At 31.5% G+C, this 19,651-nt stretch overlaps 1 protein-coding gene across 4 annotated transcripts; it reads right to left on the bottom strand.

Moving 5' to 3' along the window:
• Positions 1–331: 331 nt before the first annotated feature.
• Positions 332–18,358, bottom strand: LOC107454551 (cholinesterase-like). Of its 4 annotated transcripts, none has more exons than XM_016071783.3 (3): positions 18,208–18,358; positions 8,874–10,371; positions 332–886 (listed from the first exon to the last, which is right to left on the bottom strand). In XM_016071783.3, the coding sequence occupies exons 1-3, from the start codon at positions 18,239–18,241 to the stop codon at positions 736–738; spliced, it is 1,683 nt and encodes a 560-aa protein (XP_015927269.3). In that variant the 5' UTR covers positions 18,242–18,358; the 3' UTR covers positions 332–735. The 4 variants fall into 4 exon arrangements, 1 of the variants encoding a protein (XP_015927269.3); XR_011637360.1 differs by having other exon boundaries at positions 748–886; positions 10,254–10,371; positions 18,208–18,352; XR_011637362.1 differs by having other exon boundaries at positions 751–886; positions 10,349–10,371.
• Between the last annotated feature and the right edge of the window lie 1,293 nt (positions 18,359–19,651).

Here is a 19,651-nt window from a genome sequence, read left to right as displayed (position 1 = left end):
ATTCAGTTAAATTCACTTGTCGCTTTGTATTTTTTACTAAATGTGTGATAATAAGAAATATAATTTTAAAAACTTTCCAGTAAACCGTTACCAGGTTTACGGACAAATTACCGAGTGAATGGTTTAAATACCTTATATATATTTTTTTTTAAACCAGAATTATTTTTCCCTTTTTTACCAGAAATGACTATACCATTGTGAGGTGATTTTACCTGAATTTTTTTCCTTGCTTTATGCGTCTTTCCATTACGTTTTGTTTTCATTTTATACAATTTTAACAAATTTTGAACTTCGTGAAAAATATTCAAATTTCAAATATTGTTTCAAATGATTTAATAGAATTGTATTTATTGACAAAAATGTTTATGGAAGATATGGCAATATTAATTTGTAAGCACAAGGATGGTGCATAATGTTACATCCCATTTTCAGTTGTTAGTTTTTATGCTGCTATCAAATATATCTTTTGGCTGTGTCACAATCAAAAAAAGTCCCACGATGTAGAGGAAAAAATATAGCCCTTTGGCTTTAGTTATAAAGATACAATCCATACAAACTTCTAATACAAAATAATAATAATGCAATCGATAGTAACGGGAAAATAAGGATAATAAAAATAGTCATATTTGTAATCAATATAAAGTTGAAGTTTTAAAATTTTTTTGTGTTGAAAATCTTGTTACAACTTAGCGTAAAAGATAACATTAAAACAATTATCATTACTTAAAAGTCCATCTAAAGTTCTAAATAAGGCCTCCAAAATTTACAAGCTTCTTTTCTTGGATGAGTAATAATTCCCTCATTACTTGTATTCAAATTATATACAGTGTAACTGAGTGGTAATTGTTTCGGCCACCTTTCTTCCTCGTGTTCAGGAAGTGGATTTCTGAAAAAACATAATTGATAATCGTACAAATTAGTTACACTCAATAAGAATTAAAAACAAAAACTTATATCCAACCAATTTTTTTTTAAAAAGATCAAAGCTTAAACTAATAGTACATTTTCAAAGTTTGATTTTTATTTTAATATTTGTAGACTACTCTTATTCAACCTAGAATTGCATTGTAAGGTGATTCAGCAATGTTAAAATTACACGAGTTGTTCTCAAATCCATCGAAATGTTTAAATGCAAAAATCTTTAGTTCAGGAATTAAGATTTAAAAAAATTAGAAAAGAATCTCTTAGAGTTTTGTTGGAGGAAAGATAAATCAAGTTTTTTTAAAGCTTAGAAAAAAAAACAAATTTGGCACTGGAAATGCCTTCTCCAGAAAGGGCTTATACTACAGTTTTATGCGGAAGACTGCTTATAAAATATTATGAAAGTCCTAGTAAAAAGGGCATTATCCTTAACTGCAAGAGACGTTTTATGCTGCCAGGGAGATCGAGGACAGGATATGAACCCTGCCTGATGTCTTTAAGTAACATCTTGTGGGAAAAGGTAGTCTTGAAACATCCACTATCATTTTCAGGTCTGAAGAGAAGGGGTGCCCAGTCCTCCACCAGTTAATACCATCAGATTCAAAATATCCTCTGTTTGATGAAGTCCATGTATACTGTTAGATTTTTCATTCAGAAATAATGCAGCATACTGTCCAGTCAATTGGTGCCATCCATAATGGTTTGGTGCCATCCTTAGTTATTAAGTGGCCTAAAAAGGAAATTTCTGGCACACCAAACAGACATTTTGATGCATTCGCCGTTAAGCCATATCCGTTTAATATTTGAAATACGGCTCGCACATGCATTTTATGCTATTCCTCTGATTCACTAAAAATAAGGATATCATCGAGGTAAACATAGCAAAAAGGCAAATCTTCCAGAATTTCATTCATGAACATCAGAAGGGTTTGGGCGGCTCCGCATAGGCCAAAATTTAAAAAAGGAAATTTAAAAGGCCCAAAAGTCGTACACACAGCAGTTTTTTGTATGTCATCTGGGTGTACTGGAATGTGAAAATAAGCACGGACAATATCAATCTTTGAAAAAAGATTTTCGTTATGCAGCGCGTGTGTAAAATCTTGTATATAGGGAATTGGGTACTGATCCGGGGTTGTCATAGCGTTTAATTTCTTATGGTCTCCAACTGGTCGAATACTTCCCGAGCTTTCAGTAGCGACATGGAGTGGAGATGACCATGGTGACTTCGAGGCCGACAAATACCCTGCTCTAACATAAACAAAAATTCTCGTTATACAGCATCGTATATTTCTGATCCGCCTAGGTTTATTGTGTATTAGCGGACCAGTAGTATCGATGTAATGTACAATATTATGACACGCCTGCATAATTTTTGGTGTTAATTTAGTTAATTCGGAAAATTTGAAAATAATTTGTAATAATGTGTGTCACCTGAAATTAATTTTATTGAAAAAACATTCGTTTTGGCGGTTATGCCCAATAAAGCGGGTTCAATGTCAACGTATCTTCTCGTGTATTTACTGAGAGTGCGGGACTTGAACTCGTGGAATCATTCATTGCACAAACATTTAGAAGGGGATCCGTTCTAACTTCGCCTATTTTATCAGCTAGCTTAGCTAAATTTTCGACCAACTCTGAGCTAACGGAAAGAATTGTTTGTATCTCTGATAGTAAACGCGGCAGCCAAAAGGTTTTTAAAAAATCTTCATTTAAAGATGTATCTGCCAGTGTTCGCATTTTCCTCAACAAATGTGACGGTTTGTCGTCTCCTAATTGTAATTCAGAAAGACGTTAGCGAACTTGCCTATTTTCAGATCCTGTGAATTCAACTATCCACCTTTCCTTGAAACTATTATATTTATGGGCAGCTGGAGGATTAAATAAAATATCTGAAACTGTCGATAAAGTCTCTGGCTCGACAGCTGCAGCGATATTGTTATATTTAGTTTGATCGTCAGTAATTCCTGATAAATCGAAATTACTTTCCGCCAGAACAAACCAAAGTTAGATATTATTCTTCCATATTGGTGGTAGTTTAACAGCTATACGTGCACTTTGGGTTTCAGTAAGATTCTGCTCACCTTCATTTGGCGTGCTGAACTTAAAATAGTAACAAGTTTAAACAGATTAAACTAATTCATGTAATAACGTAATGTCGGCATGCATTTTAAATTTAGAATTGAATTTATATAAATATCAATGCTACAAACTAAAATCCAATTACTAAGAGGAACAAATTGCATACCAAACGAATGACAATAAAAACCTTCGTGAATCGTCGTAATCCAATAACTTTTCTATGAAAGTTGGTTTTAGTGTGCTGCGACGAGTGTGGTCAAAGCTGAAGAAAATGCTAAATGCTGATTTCTCTCAAAATTTTTTTTTCCTCAAACATAACATTAATATAACATAAACAAATTTAAACATTATCGGTCGTCTTGCTACCAAGCCAGGTGAGGCCTTGTGAAGAGGTTGAAAAGGTAGTTCTTCATCTGAAGGAGAATATTTATCACAGGGTTGCTTTTACCTGAGGATCTTAACTCGTCCAACTGGCGGTAAAGTTGGTGAGAGCACCACAAGCGTTAAAGTTGAAAGCAATTTTTTTTTACTTTAACAGCTTTGAAACAGTTTACAACTAGTATAGTCAAAGCCATAAAGGCAAAACTGTACAGTTTCATAACCTTTTACAACTGACATGGTTTCAAAACTGAAAAAAAAAATTAAATTTAACTGGACATTGGAGCTAAGCTTTTTGCAAGATAATTAACACCGGATGTAGGTTGTGGTTTGTGTATTACCAAATAAACCCTGGAATGTAGTTTAATTAGTTTATCTGGTTATTCGACTTATCGTAGGAGATGGTAAATATTATACATTTTAATTTAAGAAGCTTTATAAGGCGGCCGTCTATGTGTAAGTGAGAGTATTGTATTATAACAGTCTAGGGTTACACATAGGGGGGTACGGTACACTGGAAACTCTTCATATGTTAATGAGAATGGATGAATTATTGTACACTGGGACTCGAAGCCTCATTACGTCGTTCATGAGATTGACAGATTAGCCCTCTCAGCTGCAATAAGTACCCAGCTACAAGGAAATAATTGGATGGCTTTACTTGATGGAACTAGTTTGAGCAAAGAAATTCTAATTGACTAACCGTAATAGGTGAAAACAGTTAATAAACGGTTTTCTCACAGGTAGCAACCTTCTTTTACCTTCAATCTGTCGCTTATATAATAGTCGAGTTCTTGAATAGGTTCTTGTCTTTAGCGCCAAGTCTCCCATTTTGGGAACCTTTGCTTAAGAATTTTTTTCTCGCTGAGCAATTGACGTGCATATTTTTTATCGACTGTTGAAAGTTTTAAGTTTTATTAGAAATTTTCACAGAAAGTTCGAAGCGTAAATTATATGTTTAGAAATTGCCTAAATTTTATCAAAATCGCTTTTTTTTACTTCAAATGAAAATAATTTCAGAAAAAAATAATTTTTCAATTCGAGAAATTTAAAAATATTGAATATACAAAACAATTGTTCTGTCTTCATAAAGTCACAAACAAAATTTTAAAAAATTGATTTAGAACGATTTTACAGTTGTTTATTTAAAGAGGTCCCAAAATGGGAGACATGGCATCTTCTGACTAACCCCACCCTCAACACATTTACAAAAGGGGAAATATTCCTGGATTCTTCTTTGTCATACTTAGTACCCTCTCTTTTGTTGTTGAAGGTCAAATGTTATCAGTGCAGGTGTTGAATTACTCATTGTGACCCTTCCCATTTTCCATTCAGTCACATGGAATGTTTCAAAATGTGAGATAAAAAAATTTTTCTCAGTAGTTTATCTGATCGTTTGGTGAGTGTGGTTCTATTTCTCTATCGAACTTTCCAAAAATGGCTCGCAACTTTTTAACTGTACAACAGGCATTGGATTATATGGAAACATTAGATTCTGATGAATTCTCAGGTGATGAATGTAGTATTACGTGCTTACCACCTGATCCAAGTAAGGTAACTGACGAGGAAGATTTTCAAGAAAATGATTTAGATGACGTTTTGCCAGTAGACGTCTGCGGAGAAGTAGAGCTGAATGTAAAACTTAATAAAACAAGGAATTCTTCAAGGAAAAAAACATCTTTGAAAAAGAAGAAGAGGTCTCTCCCTGAAAATTATTCTTCGAGTGATGAAGATGATTTGCCTACAATTGAAAATAAGCAAGTAAAACCTAAAAAAATCGCGAAAATGATGAAATCAGTCTCAGTTATAACAAACGGTACTGGAACGCAAAACAAGAAGAAATCTAAAAGAAAATTCTATAATTGGGACAAAGCTGATAAATTGGATTCTATTCAATCAGAAAAAACACCACAATTAGAAGAAATTAACCCTGAATTAGCAGGTAAAACTCCGTATGAACTTTTTAAAATGTATTTTGATTATGATATTTTGAATCTGATAAAAGAAGAGACGTTAAGATACGCTAAGCAGAACAACAACTATGCATTTTCTTTATCTGAAAAGTCCTTAGATGTGTTTTTAGGAATCTTATTGTTTAGCGGATACCATTCATTGCCGCAAGAGGATTTATACTGGAGCAATGCAGAAGATTGCAATCTGCCCTTTATACAAAATGCCATGAGTAGGCAAAAATTTAGAGAGATAAAAAAGTACATTCATTTATGCAATAATGATACAATTGATACCTCTGACAAGTTGGCCAAAGTGAGATGCTTTATTGAGATGTTTTGTAAGAAACTGCAACAATTTGGAACATTTTCTGAATACTTAAGTATTGATGAGGAAATGATTCCGTATACAGGGAGACATTCTGCAAAGATGTACATGCGAGGAAAACCCATAAAATTTGGTTATAAATTGTGGGTTCTCGCTTCTTCACAAGGATATCCATATAATTTGCAGGTTTATGTGGGAAAAGAAACATCAGCTGAATGTAATACACCCCTCGGAACAAGAGTTGTCTTAGATTTGATAGAATGTATAGAAAACAGCCGACGACATAAAGTGTATGTTGACAATTTTTTCAACTCTCTGACATTGCTGGAAGAAATGCGAAAAAGGGGATTCCGTATAACTGGAACGGTGCGAGAGAACAGACTTCAAGATTGTCCTTTGCAAGACAGTAAGGACTTAGTGAAAAAAGAAAGAGGAACATCTGTCTGCATTACAACAAAGAGTGTTAGTGTTGTGAAATGGAAAGACAATAAAATTGTTTGCCTGGCATCAAATTTTGAAGAAATGGAACCTATAGGACAAGCAAAACGTTGGTGCCAAAAGTCCAGGAGGAAAATTGATTTACCTCAGCCTGGAGTAGTTGCCTCATATAATCAAAACATGGGTGGTGTTGATCTTCTTGACCGATTTTTGAGTTCTTACAGACCTAAAATAAAAGGTAAAAAGTGGTGGTGGCCCTTTTTCACAAACACTCTTAATATGGCTGTGATAGCAGCATGGAGGGTTCATCGTGAGGTTAATGGACAAATGTCACAATTAACATTTCTTCGAGATGTAGTTATGGGTTTAATAAAATCCGAAAGACAAGAAACTGTGCATAATGGACTTGGACCGCATGGGCAAGTAAATACCAAAATACGTTTTGATGGAATTAATCACTTCATTACACAGGCTGGTAAGCAGTCAAAATGTAAGTCGTGCAAAAAGAACACTTGTTTGTGTTGTGAAAAATGTAAAGTAATGCTTCACAAAAATTGTACGATTTTGTTTCATACAAAAATGTAAAACAGGAAAATTTAAAGAAGATGAATAAAACAGGTAAAAATATTAATGAACTATTTTGCTTCTTCGTTCAAGCATGTTTATATAATATTTAACTTTATTGATCCCACTGAAACGGATTTTGCGATTTTTATCAATATATATACGAGTAATNCATCATACATGGGCGCAGATGCAGAAGCCATCTTAGTCCCATTAAACGCCATGTCTCCCATTTTGGGACCCTATTATATCTTTTAAATAATTAAAGTTTTTTGAAAAATTTAAAGCTCATATGATTAGATATGCATATTACACCTTAAAACATACCGAAGTTACAATTTTCTCTCAACGGTTTATATAGCGGCTTTTAATGGGTTAAAGTATTAACCAGGGAGGCGCCTTCAATATAAGAAAAATCGATCTCATGGTGATCTAATGGTCGCATGTTGGATCGGCATTATGGGTAGTATATAAAAATGTCTTTTTGGAGTAAGAATTATTTTAAAACAATAATTTACATCTGTAAAAATTTCTATGCTAATTTAAACATGCGTGATTCCTGACAATCTGGGCAATATATATAGCAATATATTAGCAATATATTTTGGTTAAATATTATTACTCGAAATAACTTGTATCTTAATAAATAGTTTGAAACAAAAATAACAATGTTTTTAGGTGTTATTTTATATCCTAAAAATCTATATGTATGGAATATGTTAGTAAGTCCTGTCTGAAACTTACCCTTTAAGAAGTAAATCGCACTAATATTATATTCAGAAGTTATTTAAGTGTACAAGAAATTCATTTTATTCAAGAACTATTAGATTTAGGGTCTATTAAAAATTTATCGAAAAGCAACAATTTTGGACCATGCATATAAAGAATGTCTTTTATTAAATTTTGATTGTTACACTAACTGAAAAAAAATTACTGTATTTTGCTGCATTCAAATTATATTCATTAAATTTGATAAACATTCCTTGTCCAAGTGATTACAGCTCAAAACCTGTATTGGTCATCAAATTTAGAGATATTTTAAAGAAAGAATTTTGAAATTTCTTATTATTATCATGACCTTGCTAAGATTTCTTTCAATAGTTCTATCCTTAGAAAATGTATACAAGAAATGAATAAGCTTAGTTTCTGTGAATTTATTCATTGAATTTATTTCATTGAAGGAATTTTATATCAAAATTGTATTTCATTTAAAATAGTTAAGCTTAAGGTAATGTCTCAGCCATTTAAAACCATGGATTTAAATATGGCTCTGCAAAGATGAAATTTCAGTTGTTAAAATTTCAACGCCATAACATTATTTAGTAAACACAAAACGGTTTTTTCTTTTATATATTTGAATTAACTTGTCACTTTCATGAATGTGTAAATACAGTGCACTCCCGATTATCTGGGTTAATCACCGGGACAGGTTGCACGAACAATCGAAAAACCCGGATAATCCGAAAACTCCTTTAATTAAAGAAAAATCAATATCAGTACAAAGAATATAAATATTACTGACATTTGCATGCTGGATAACATCAAACTAGGAATTTTCCTTTAAAAAAAATGTGTAATGAGTCTTGTATCGATACACATGTTTTACGAACCGCAGTAATGTCACCGTAATCAAATCCTCCCATATAATCTAATAAAATTTCCACACAGCAGCAGAAATTGTATTTCCCTCATTTACTACATCTTCTGCATCAGTTACTATCATCACTATTTGATTTAACAACATAACGATGTCTTCATCTGTCAAATGCAGGAAGTCAGGCTCACATGCATCACTTTGAAACCAATCTTCAAAATTTTATTCGTCAAGAATTTCGAAACCTCAGATTTCTTTTGCTTGTTCGAGAATACTGTTATCATATATTTCTTGAACATCTGAAGAAAATTGCTCATCAAGCTATAAGATCTTTCTCCAAGATCGTGATAAAGTAGCCGGTTTTACCTTTGACCATGCTGCTAATATTCCATATACTTCAATCCAATAACGAATATTGCTTCCAAAAATTTGGTAGTGTTATAACTTCATGAATAAATTTTTTTTTAATCTTTAAAATGTTTCTTTATATTTTTTGTGTGACTCCGGAATGAGCACGGATAATCCGCAAACCGGATAATCCGCGCACGGATAATCGAGAGTGTACTGTAGTCACTTTTTAACGCTGCCGCCTTGAAAATTATCTTATAAAAAATTTATTTACCCAGTTCGAGCAAAATTTGTCCATTTATGAATAATATCTCTGCTAAATCTCTTATCTTCTTCGGTATATTTTTTCTTGTTAATTATTGGCTTTCCAAAGACAAATTGAAGTTCATAGGAATGTCTTACTCCTATCCACTGTGCGGCAGGATCCTTGCGAGAAATATGAGTTAACCAATATAACCTCGAATTACCCCAGTTCTCAGCAAAAATTAAACTCGGACAATCCATCGTTATATCTCCAGCAAAGTGTGTTACAGCTCTTAATATGTCTGAAGAATTTTCCTTGTTCACGTTTTTAAAATAAAAGTCTATTACCGCTTCGGGTGAAACTTCTACATCAAATATTTTTAAAGATCTTTTAACTACATCTCTGGCCTGGAGAAAAGTTAGCTTTGGTGTTTTATTTATTGGGAAGAGATCGGGAAAAAAATAAACCAAAACAATTGTACCTTCATCTTTATTGGTGCCGATAAGATTGGGTATATTTGGGAAATTACCAGATTTCAAAGCAGTTCGAGGGTTTTCTGGAAGAAATTTACTACCATACCAAGGCTTGAAATACTCAAGGACTTTGGATGTAATTGTATCTTCAGCGTGTGTAAGCTCATATGGACTCTTCGCTTTCAAGCATCTTAATATTTCCTTTGAATTGTTAGGAAATATTTGTGATTCATTGCGGCAATTAACTAATTTAGCAAAATAATTTGCTCTAGATAAAGAAACCTTATAATCTTGATTGTAGTATGGTAAGACATTTGAACCACTCTCCTGTATCCCCTTTTGAAACAACCCTTTCGAAAGAGGAGAAATCATATGGGAACTAACGGAGGTCGCACCTGCACTTTGACCGAACAGTGTAATACTGCTTGGATCACCGCCAAAACTATGAATATTTGCTTTAATCCACTTCATAGCTAAAAGTTGGTCATATATACCAACATTTCCTGGAGCTTCATCAGTGCCAGAATTTAGGAAACCGAACGATCCTAGCCTATAATTCATGCTGGCTACAATAACATTTCCGTATGAAGCTATTACTCCCCCATCATACATGGGCGCAGATGCAGACCCTAGAAAAAATGCTCCACCATAAATCCAAACTAAAACAGGTAATTTTTCAGTTGTGTTACAAAAACAATGAACTGGTGTCCATATATTTAAATATAGGCAGTCTTCACTAATTTTTAATGTTTTAGGGATGGCGGGAACGCCTCTACTTGAATATTGTTCGCATGCGGGTGATTTTTTATTGGCTATTATTGTTTTTCCCCACTTTGTTATTGGTTCAGGCTTAGCATACCGTTTCTCTCCTATTGGAGGTTTTGCAAATGGAATACCAAGAAAGGCTGTGACTATAGTATTGCTCACTTTAACATACTTGCCAATAACAGATCCCTGGATAGTCTCCACTAGAGGTGCATAGTTACTTTTAGAGTAATATTCAATACAGCATGCGCTGTGATATATACTAACCAGTATAAAGAAATATCGCATACCTGGAAGAAAATAATTCATATATGATTTCAATAGGCAAAAGAATCCCATTTTATGCATAATTTTGATTTTAATAAAATATAATTAAACAGTGCTTTGTTGGACAGTTGTTTATGCTGCAAGTAGCTCGAAAATATATTCCAAATTTCTCGTAAAATGTGATTTTGCGAAAATTGTGTATCAAAATGTGTCCAACTAATTAGAAATGGTTGGTTATCTGATAGTTCATGATTGTAAAAAAAAAGCAACGCATTTTCTTTAAGCAATTTTGTGTCATTCCCGGCAGTACGTGTAATTTTCAATAGAATGAGGGATATAATTTTCAGTCTAGATCACTTGATTCAACGCTAGTTTTCTTTCGGATTTTTGGGGATTAAGAATTATTCCAAAAATTAAAAAAGCTGACCACATGAGTGAACTTTTTTTAGTACCGACTCAAATAAAATACATTTGTATCGCACGTAGAGGTTTAGTATAAGTTAGAATCTCTTGATCCTTGGTTCATCTCAAATTTACATGTAATATTACTTAAAATATTATCAATAAAATATTTCTTTTTCTTCCCTTGTACTGGCAACTAAGCCCCCTATCAAAAATTAATTATAACTAAATTATGTTTTAAGAATTTATGCGGTCTTTAAGCTGATAGTAAGACAAGTGTGTCTTCGTATGTGGAAAAGTCTTCATCTCAAAATGAAAAAGCGATCGCAGGTTACTCATTAGCAAAATGGTTGTAGTCCAATTTTTTTATAACCCTCTTTATTTGTGATATTCACCTGAATTAGCATTGAAAATTATCCAGTTTGAACTGCAGGTAAGAATTTCTGATTCTTAATTGAAACAATGAAAACAAAAATATCGTTCAAATGATGAAATTCTATTTTATTCACAGCTCAGGAAGTATTTATGGGATCTCTCTGGTCCCATATCTCAAAAATAAACCCACCAACTTAATGCATAATAAAATTAAAAGTGAAAAAAAAAAAAGAATTCCAAAAAAATTATCAAACAGCAGCCGCCGCTATAGCAACGCATGCAATGACGTCACATGGGCGCAGTTTACTATTACTCTTGAACACAGTTGAAAAGTGTGATGACACAGCAGTGTGATGACGTTCAAAAAAGGTGTGCACGCCATCAAACCTAAAACAAGGCCCATTTTTCCAATGGGTAAAAAAAAAGCTACATCGCAGAAATTCAGTTACATTTATGTAAAATTGGTCATTAAAAATTTCGTCAAATTAAAGCGATTGTACCAGCAAAACCGTTGGTACAATTTATCCGATTCCCAATTAATGTGCCGTGGCACATTAAGATACATTGGAGCAGGAAGAGGGGTTTATGTCTTAAAGTCTACTACTAATACTTTTATACCAATTAATTGTTATACAAAAAAACGTTTTAAATTAAAGTTATAGGATGAAGTTTTGAATTTATGTGAAATAGGAGTATTTTGCCTTTTGCTGGACAAGGTAAAGCTGTGAGGCTTTAATCCATGGAAGTTCCAGTTTTATTTTGCTTTTACATACTTGTGCACGGCAAGGTTACAGCAGAAACTCCTGAAAGACTCAAAAGTAAATAGTTTAACAATCTAAGGTAAATAATAAGCGTTTACGTAATATGCAGCTATTCATATTTTATATTATTATTAACCAGCAGAGTACATGTTCCTTATACGTGAGTAAAAAAGGAATCAATAAATCTGCATTAGTACTGAGCAATTCTACAAAATCATACACAAAATTGAAATACCAATATCGATATAATTAATAAAGCTAAAATAATTCCAATGTCTTTTTTAATATGTTTATTAATATTTTTTGCCCCTACGGGTGTATTTAGATTATTAGATTTAGCAAATGTCCGTTTTTAATATCTCATCCTATAAAAAGTAAGATTTTTTGTATTCTTATCTACTTGCTTAATGCGCTTGCTCGAGGACAACTCAAGCGATTCATAATTTACCACAATCAAGCAATATCCTCCAATATTTTTTTTGAGGGCCCGTTATAAGCTTTTCTCTCTAGAGAATCTATCATAAAATGCTCAGTTTCAGTCAATATGAAGTTTACTCCTGAAATATTTTGTATCTACATTAGTCTAGTTTGCACCTATAAAAACTGAACCAATTACCATGACATAGTAATGTGTATTACAAAAAATAATTAAGCATCATTGACACCATACAGTAATCTATAATATACTGTAATTTACGTTTCTAATAAACGAATTATTACCATTTTTTCTATTAATTTGTTTTTTAATCATTGCTTATTTTTGAAGTTAAACGTTTAACGCTGCATTTTTATTGGCCGGGAAATCACATGGTAGGATCCAGTTTTCCCTCATTCATTTCCATATCGTTTTGGTTCTCACTAGCATACAAATAATAAAAGTAATTTTTTTCCATAAAAATTTTTTTAGTTTGTTTTTATACACATATAATTTAACAGGGTAGTATTTTTTTTCAAATGTAGTAGATAACAATTGCAAAAAATGAGTGAAAACAATCCCACGGACAATGCGACGGATTTCAGGTTATGTCAAGGTACGTCTCTTGCGAATATCAATTGATTGTTAAGTTTTCTCTGCTGAAATTACATTATGACGCATTCACATACATTATTAATGCAAATACATTTTCCAGGGCGAGACGATGAGGCAACCCCAAGCACTTCCACTGGTACAAGAGGTCCACGAGGGAAAAATGCACAATATTACCGTTATTACAGAGCATGGAATCGAGCGGAGCAGGAAAAAGAGTCGTTGAATAGAACTAGTGATCCTTCTACGACTGCTGATTCTTGTACAATTAGCGTCGCAGGTTGCGAAGTTTAACTTCTTCCTCGCGGAGGGACTCCACACACTATTTTTTTCTGATTATAATACACTTAATATAAGGTATAAAGTATAATACACTGATAACACATAATAAAGTATAATACACTTAATATAAATTTTAATTGTAGATCATTACATTGAAAAACAGTATAACGAAATTTTACTTTTCTTCTAAACGAATTAGTACCATTTCTCGACTAATTTTAATTTTTAATTCGTAGCTATTTTTTTTTAATTTCATTTAATTCATATCACCAAAATTAATTAAAAACATTGGCGGCACTAATAGTTTGGTGATTTTTTTTGTTTTTCTTAAATTAATTAGTACCATTTCTTCATTACTTAGGTATTTAGTACAATGACTTTTTTTATTTAAATTAGTACTTATCAAGAAAATCAATTAAGCATAAGTGGCGGCAGAAATGGTTCGGCGACTACACACTATTTCTCCATTAATTTTGCTTCGAGGAATTTTTTTTTCAATTGCCGGGGGTTTTAAACAATTTAATTTCATAAAAACAAAGTTTAAAAGCATAACTATAGACAAAACTAACAAGTGGATAATTTTAGAATTACCAATATGGTTAAGTAAATCAGTTCTGCTTCGTTTTGATTCACTGAGTTAGTCTTCCATAACGAAGAAAAAATAATTAAACATTAAAAGACTTGCAATAAATCCCTTAGAGTTATAAGCTACGAAAAATGACTGAAGTTATCTTAAAAATATGTGAGTAAACAAAACTAAATTGACTGAGGTTCAAGTTTCAGCAATGGCGATTTCTAAGCCAAATAAAAAGTTCCATTTCTTTTAATACCTCTCCTGAACGATCGAATTGAAATATTTAAAAGAATTTTAGGATCAGAAACAATAGCAGCCCCTTTTACCAACTCTCCAAATTTCAGAACGCTAACGGAAATGGTTCTTTTAATCATAAGAAGTCACAAACAAACTCTTCATTTTATTGTTATAGTTGACATCTATCTATGTTATATAAAACGCTAATACGTATGTATCAATAAAACCGATGATATTTCTTTTCTCGCGTTGGCACCAGTTATCATTTTTAATTGATTGGCTTCGGCGCGCAAGAGCACGTAGTGAGCATCATATGGCTAATCTATATTACATAAAACGCTAATACGTTTTAATTGATAGGCTTCGGCGCGCAAGAGCACGTAGTGAGCATCATATGTCTTATCGGGTGAATTCTCACCGAATTATCAAAAAAATTCTCACAAAATTATCTTCATCGAAGCCGATGCTTTACATCCGGCGTTCAGTACTATTTCATATTGTTTTACAACACATGGTTTTAGCCCTCTGGTGGGAAAGACTTTAAAACAAAACTTACAACAGTTACTTTTCTCAACAACTGAAATTTAGAATAGTGTGATTAAGAAAAATATGTGAACTGTTTGCAATTTCAAATTAATATTGAAATGCACAGGTTTAGAATTTTCTACAGTGAAAAGTTTTCGGAACTTCAGTGTTCAAAAAAGTATACAAAAGCTAGACGTTAAGAACGTATCCAATGAGCGAGCAAAGCGAGCATCGGATTGCGAAGCAATCCGAAATGAACTGCGAAAGCAGTTCCGGGGGTTGGCGAGCGCTAGCGAGCAGGGGGCGAAGCCTCCTAGTATTATATAAAACGCTAATACGTATGTATCAATAAAACTGATGACATTTCTTTTCTCGCGTTGGCAACAGTTTTCATTATTAATTGATAGGCTTCGGCGCGCAAGAGCACGTAGTGAGCATCATATGTCTAATCGGGTGAATTCTCACCGAATTATCAAAAAAATTCTCACAAAATTATCTTCATCAAAGCAGATGCTTTACATCCGACGTTCTGTACTGTTTCATATTGTTTTACAACACATGGTTTTAGCCCTCTGGTGGGAAAGACTTTAAAACAAAACTTACAACAGTTACTTTTCTCAACAACTGAAATTTAGAATAGTGTGATTAAAAAAAATATGTGAGCTGTTCGCAATTTCAAATTAATATTGAAATGCACTGGTTTAGAATTTTCTACAGTGAAAAGTTTTCGGAACTTCAGTGTTCAAAAAAGTATACAAAAGCTAGACGTTAAGAACGTATCCAATGAGAGAGCATCGGATTGCGAAGCAATCCGAAATGAACTGCGAAGGCAGTTCCGGGGGTTGGTGAGCACCAGCAAGCAGGGGGCGAAGCCTCCTAGTTGTTTTATTAAAAATTTAACTGCTTCGGAAATTTTAAAGCATGAGTTGCATTAATTACCTTTATATTATCGCCCTTTTCAGTTTTTGCTTTATAATCTTGCACACATGAAAAGTAGATACATTATATTTTTACATTTTTATAACAAACAACAAACAGCAGACCAACATTATATGAATATGGTGCCAAGATTATATTTTAAATCTTGTTAAGGAGCAGCAACTTGGCAAAATTTAGGAATCCCTGTACGAGTCCATACGTAACGCAATGGGATTAGAAACATAATGATGTTGAGTGAATCTATTGAAAAATCACTGTTTTAAATTTTAAAAAATCTGTATTTTTTAACATAATTATTTTTAGCTTGAAGTTTTTCAGATTTATTTATTTTGTAAAATTATTTATTTTAAAAAAATTAACTATTAATAAAGTAATCTGCACGGGGAAAAAATTCAGGAAAAATTACCGAATAGTAATGACATTTCACGTCAATAAAATCATAATTCTGGTTAACAAATCCATGATACACGGTATTTAAACCATTTATTAGGTAATTTTTCAGTTCATCTAGTTACCGTGTTCCGGATGTTCCGTGTTTCTTACAGATAATGTGAAAAATGTGTTTTGAACGTATCAGACGAAATCCCTCGAAAGTGGTAAATTTTGACTATCAGGAGTCGGCTTCATTATTTTAAAAGATACTGAATAGAGTAATTCGTTGTTTAGATTTGAATAACCATTAAAAATGTATTTTTCTTAATCTAATAACGTAAAAACACCGAAGAGTACAAAAAATGATAATAAATAAATAAATAGAATTATATCAGATTTTTTAATTGTGTTGGTAGTTGTCTTTCAGTTTTCAGTACTGATTTAGTGCTAGTTTATCTTTTTCACCAGTATGGAGAACGGGTATTCAAATAGTAGTAAATATGCCACAAGAATATGTATAAAAATCCCAAGAATAGTACGTACACTTACCCTTTGGCCCAGAATTTTCATTAAACATTTTTTTATACTTTTTTACATTATTTTGCATTAATAGAGTCAAAATAAGTGAAAAATGCTGTATTTACCATTTCAATAATTAATGAATAATTAATGAGTATGAAATACAACATGAAACACTGGTGTCTTTTTTTGGGTTAAAGTGAACACAAACACAAATAACATTTAAAAAAAAAATTTCACTTACTTGCAGTTATTTAAATCTAAGAGAAACAGTTATTCATCATTGACACTTATTTAATTTGGGAAATTAATTATTGATAAATTAATTATTGATAAATTTTTGAATTCAAGTGAGAAAAAAAAAACTTTTCAAGTCACTTTTTTTGGATACTTTATTTTAATACAAGTATAATTTCAATAATCAAACTTTTTTTAATAACTACTGGACTGTTTTTTTTTAAATTAAAAACATCAAAATATATTTTTGCTTGTAATTTGTGTGTCAGAAAAAAAATATATATAAAACGGACACCATTGCCTCCTTTGCATCAAGGGACAAATGATTGAGTGAATTTTTATTATCATAACAATAAAAAAACGACCTTAATTTTTATTAAAAGTTTTGTGCTGATTAAAAGCTAACGAAAAGCTTTGACGATAGCAACATTCCGATTAAAAATGTTCGCATTTAAATTCCAACAAGAACATAAGAGGACGAGTAAAATTTGCACACAAAAATGAAGACCTGTTAAATTCCCGTTTTTGTCCCGTCGGTAGGAGTACCTGGAAAATTTCTTTGGGAAAAGATATATAATATATCCTTATAGTTTATGAACTCAAAACTCAGGTTCTAATTGCGATGTTAAATTTCATCTATTCATTATTTCCCATTTGTTAATAAGTGCTTAACCTTTTGGTTACGGCTGGTACAACATGTGGACCACAGGTGATGGTACAACATGGAACACCGTAAGTAAAGGGTACTTTTTTAGATGTCCCAACTATTACCTTTAATGTTACCTTAAATATGAACTTATTGTGTATGTTTTAACAATTATTTTTATTCCTCGAGCCAATCCTTCCTCATACTGAAGCGAAATAAACCTTAAAATGTGACATTCAGCCCAGTTTTGACAGTGTAGAAAAAGAAAGAAAATAAAATAGGTTGCTTATAGTTTAAATAAAATTACAAACATTATATATTATCAAATAAAGCTACTTTAGAAAATTTAGTATTTTGATGAAAAAAAATAGATGCTTTTCCTGCTTAACAATAAGTAAAAGCCTTTGTATTATGTTTTATAAATTTGATTTTTTTGCTTGTTTGTAGTAGTAGACTGACGTAATTATTTACTTTCAAAACAGTTTTTTTTAATTATATGAACCAAAAATGTACTTTTCTCCAGAATTTTATGCATTTTTTTCCTTCATCCGGGGGGGGGAGAGAATTACCCTTTTTATATTTGAAAAAAGGCATCAGATGTAGATGAATAAATGTTAATAAATAACATTTATTCTGCACAATACAACGATGAAACTCCAACCTACAGAAAACTTGCCCCTATCAAAATTTTGTATTTAAGTCAAACATCGTTTTTATACCCAGTAAAAAAGTACCAGTTTTTTTAAAAATTAAATATCTTGGAGTTAAAATAATATTTCCTCTGCAAATTTATTACATAAAGTAATTTAACATGCATTTTTTCAAACAAATATTTAATATATGTTGAAAGCAAAACTGTTTGATAATTTTTATTTTCAAATTTTTTATTCTAAAAATATTATTTCCGCTTTTTTAGTATGATGTACAAAAAATTGCTATAATACTTTGATTAGAATCACTTACCCATATTACTTATTGTTACTCTACAGAAGAACATTTGCTTTAACAGTTAGTTTGAAAAAACCTTAAGTCCCAACTAAAAATGTTCTATGAATGACATTTCTAGTTATATAAGGTTTTTCAAACCGGGTATAAGAGATTTTTCAAACAAATGACTATATCACGTAGTTGTACTACAAAAACAAAATCTTTACGAGAAGTCGTGTAAGAAGTATATTAATCCTAAGTATCGATTAAATACGAATTCATCAATTTTTTTTCCTCTTACAATTTGACCGTGTTAAACAGTAAATTATGTAATAATTATCATATGAATTAATAATTTAAGATAAATTGTTTAAATTATAAATACAAAGTATTCATTTTAAATGTCTTAAATTAAATATGCGGTACATAATTGTAATTATCTCTCTTGATTAAAAAATCGTAAAATGTACAGGGAGAAGGATGGAACACATACTTTACATTTACATTACCTTTTATTTTGTTGTACGAAAAGTACATGAAACTTGAAATTACGAATGAATGTGCAAGGAGTTCGTTGAACTTAAAAAAATTAAAGATTCGATAAGTAGTTGAAAGCCATCAACTACTATTTTACTTTTAGTAAAAAATACAAGTAGTTCAATCTACTAAACGCTGAAATACAACTACAAACGTTAAAAATAAACGCGAATATTTTTCAAAATTCCAATTTGTTCGAAAGTTCCCTTTTTTACTTTATTTAATGATTATATATTCACTGTTAGTCAAAAAACTGATTTCTTTCGAGATCATTTCTGTCGAAACATTAATTTCTCTTTTGATTTTATATCAAAAGTCTTAAAAAATGATAAATAAAATAAAATAAATAAGAGAAAAAGATCAGCTGTTCGCAAATATAAATCTCAAAAATTATATCGTTTTTTTTTTTTAAAAAAAGTCTCAATTCCAATCAAAACTGTTTCTAATTTGAACTGCTATACAATAAGTTAGGAATATATATTATAAACAATCAAAAGTACTTCTCATTTATTACTTTTAACTGTATTACCTGCTTGAAAACTTCATTCACTTCAAAAATATACGGTCGACACGTTTCAAGCACTTCAAAAATAGGTGCCCATTTTCAAGATTTGACTGATTTAAATTTATGTTTATTTTTAAGGCGATAAATCATGTCAACTGCTTTTTTTTTCTTCATATTTGTATATTTTTGAAGCAAATAAGTTTTAAATCAGGTTATATTTTACTTCTTAAGCTTTATTGGGATCAATTATTTAACACTCCTTACTGCGTCCCATATTCTACAGTCCTTAGTTAAAATATATTTTTTCCAAGTACTGCTGATTATTTTTCAAATTCAAGTAACCCGCTAAATTAGCTGCGATTAACATTATAGTAAAAAGGTTTCTTTTTGAAATATATTTTTTAACTCTAAGAAAAATAAATGAATGGGAAAATACTG

This window comes from Parasteatoda tepidariorum, chromosome 7 (assembly GCF_043381705.1).
Source record: "Parasteatoda tepidariorum isolate YZ-2023 chromosome 7, CAS_Ptep_4.0, whole genome shotgun sequence".
NCBI lineage: Eukaryota > Metazoa > Arthropoda > Arachnida > Araneae > Theridiidae > Parasteatoda > Parasteatoda tepidariorum.
Note: the sequence above shows the minus strand (reverse complement) of the source record. Positions and strands in the feature narration are given on the sequence as shown.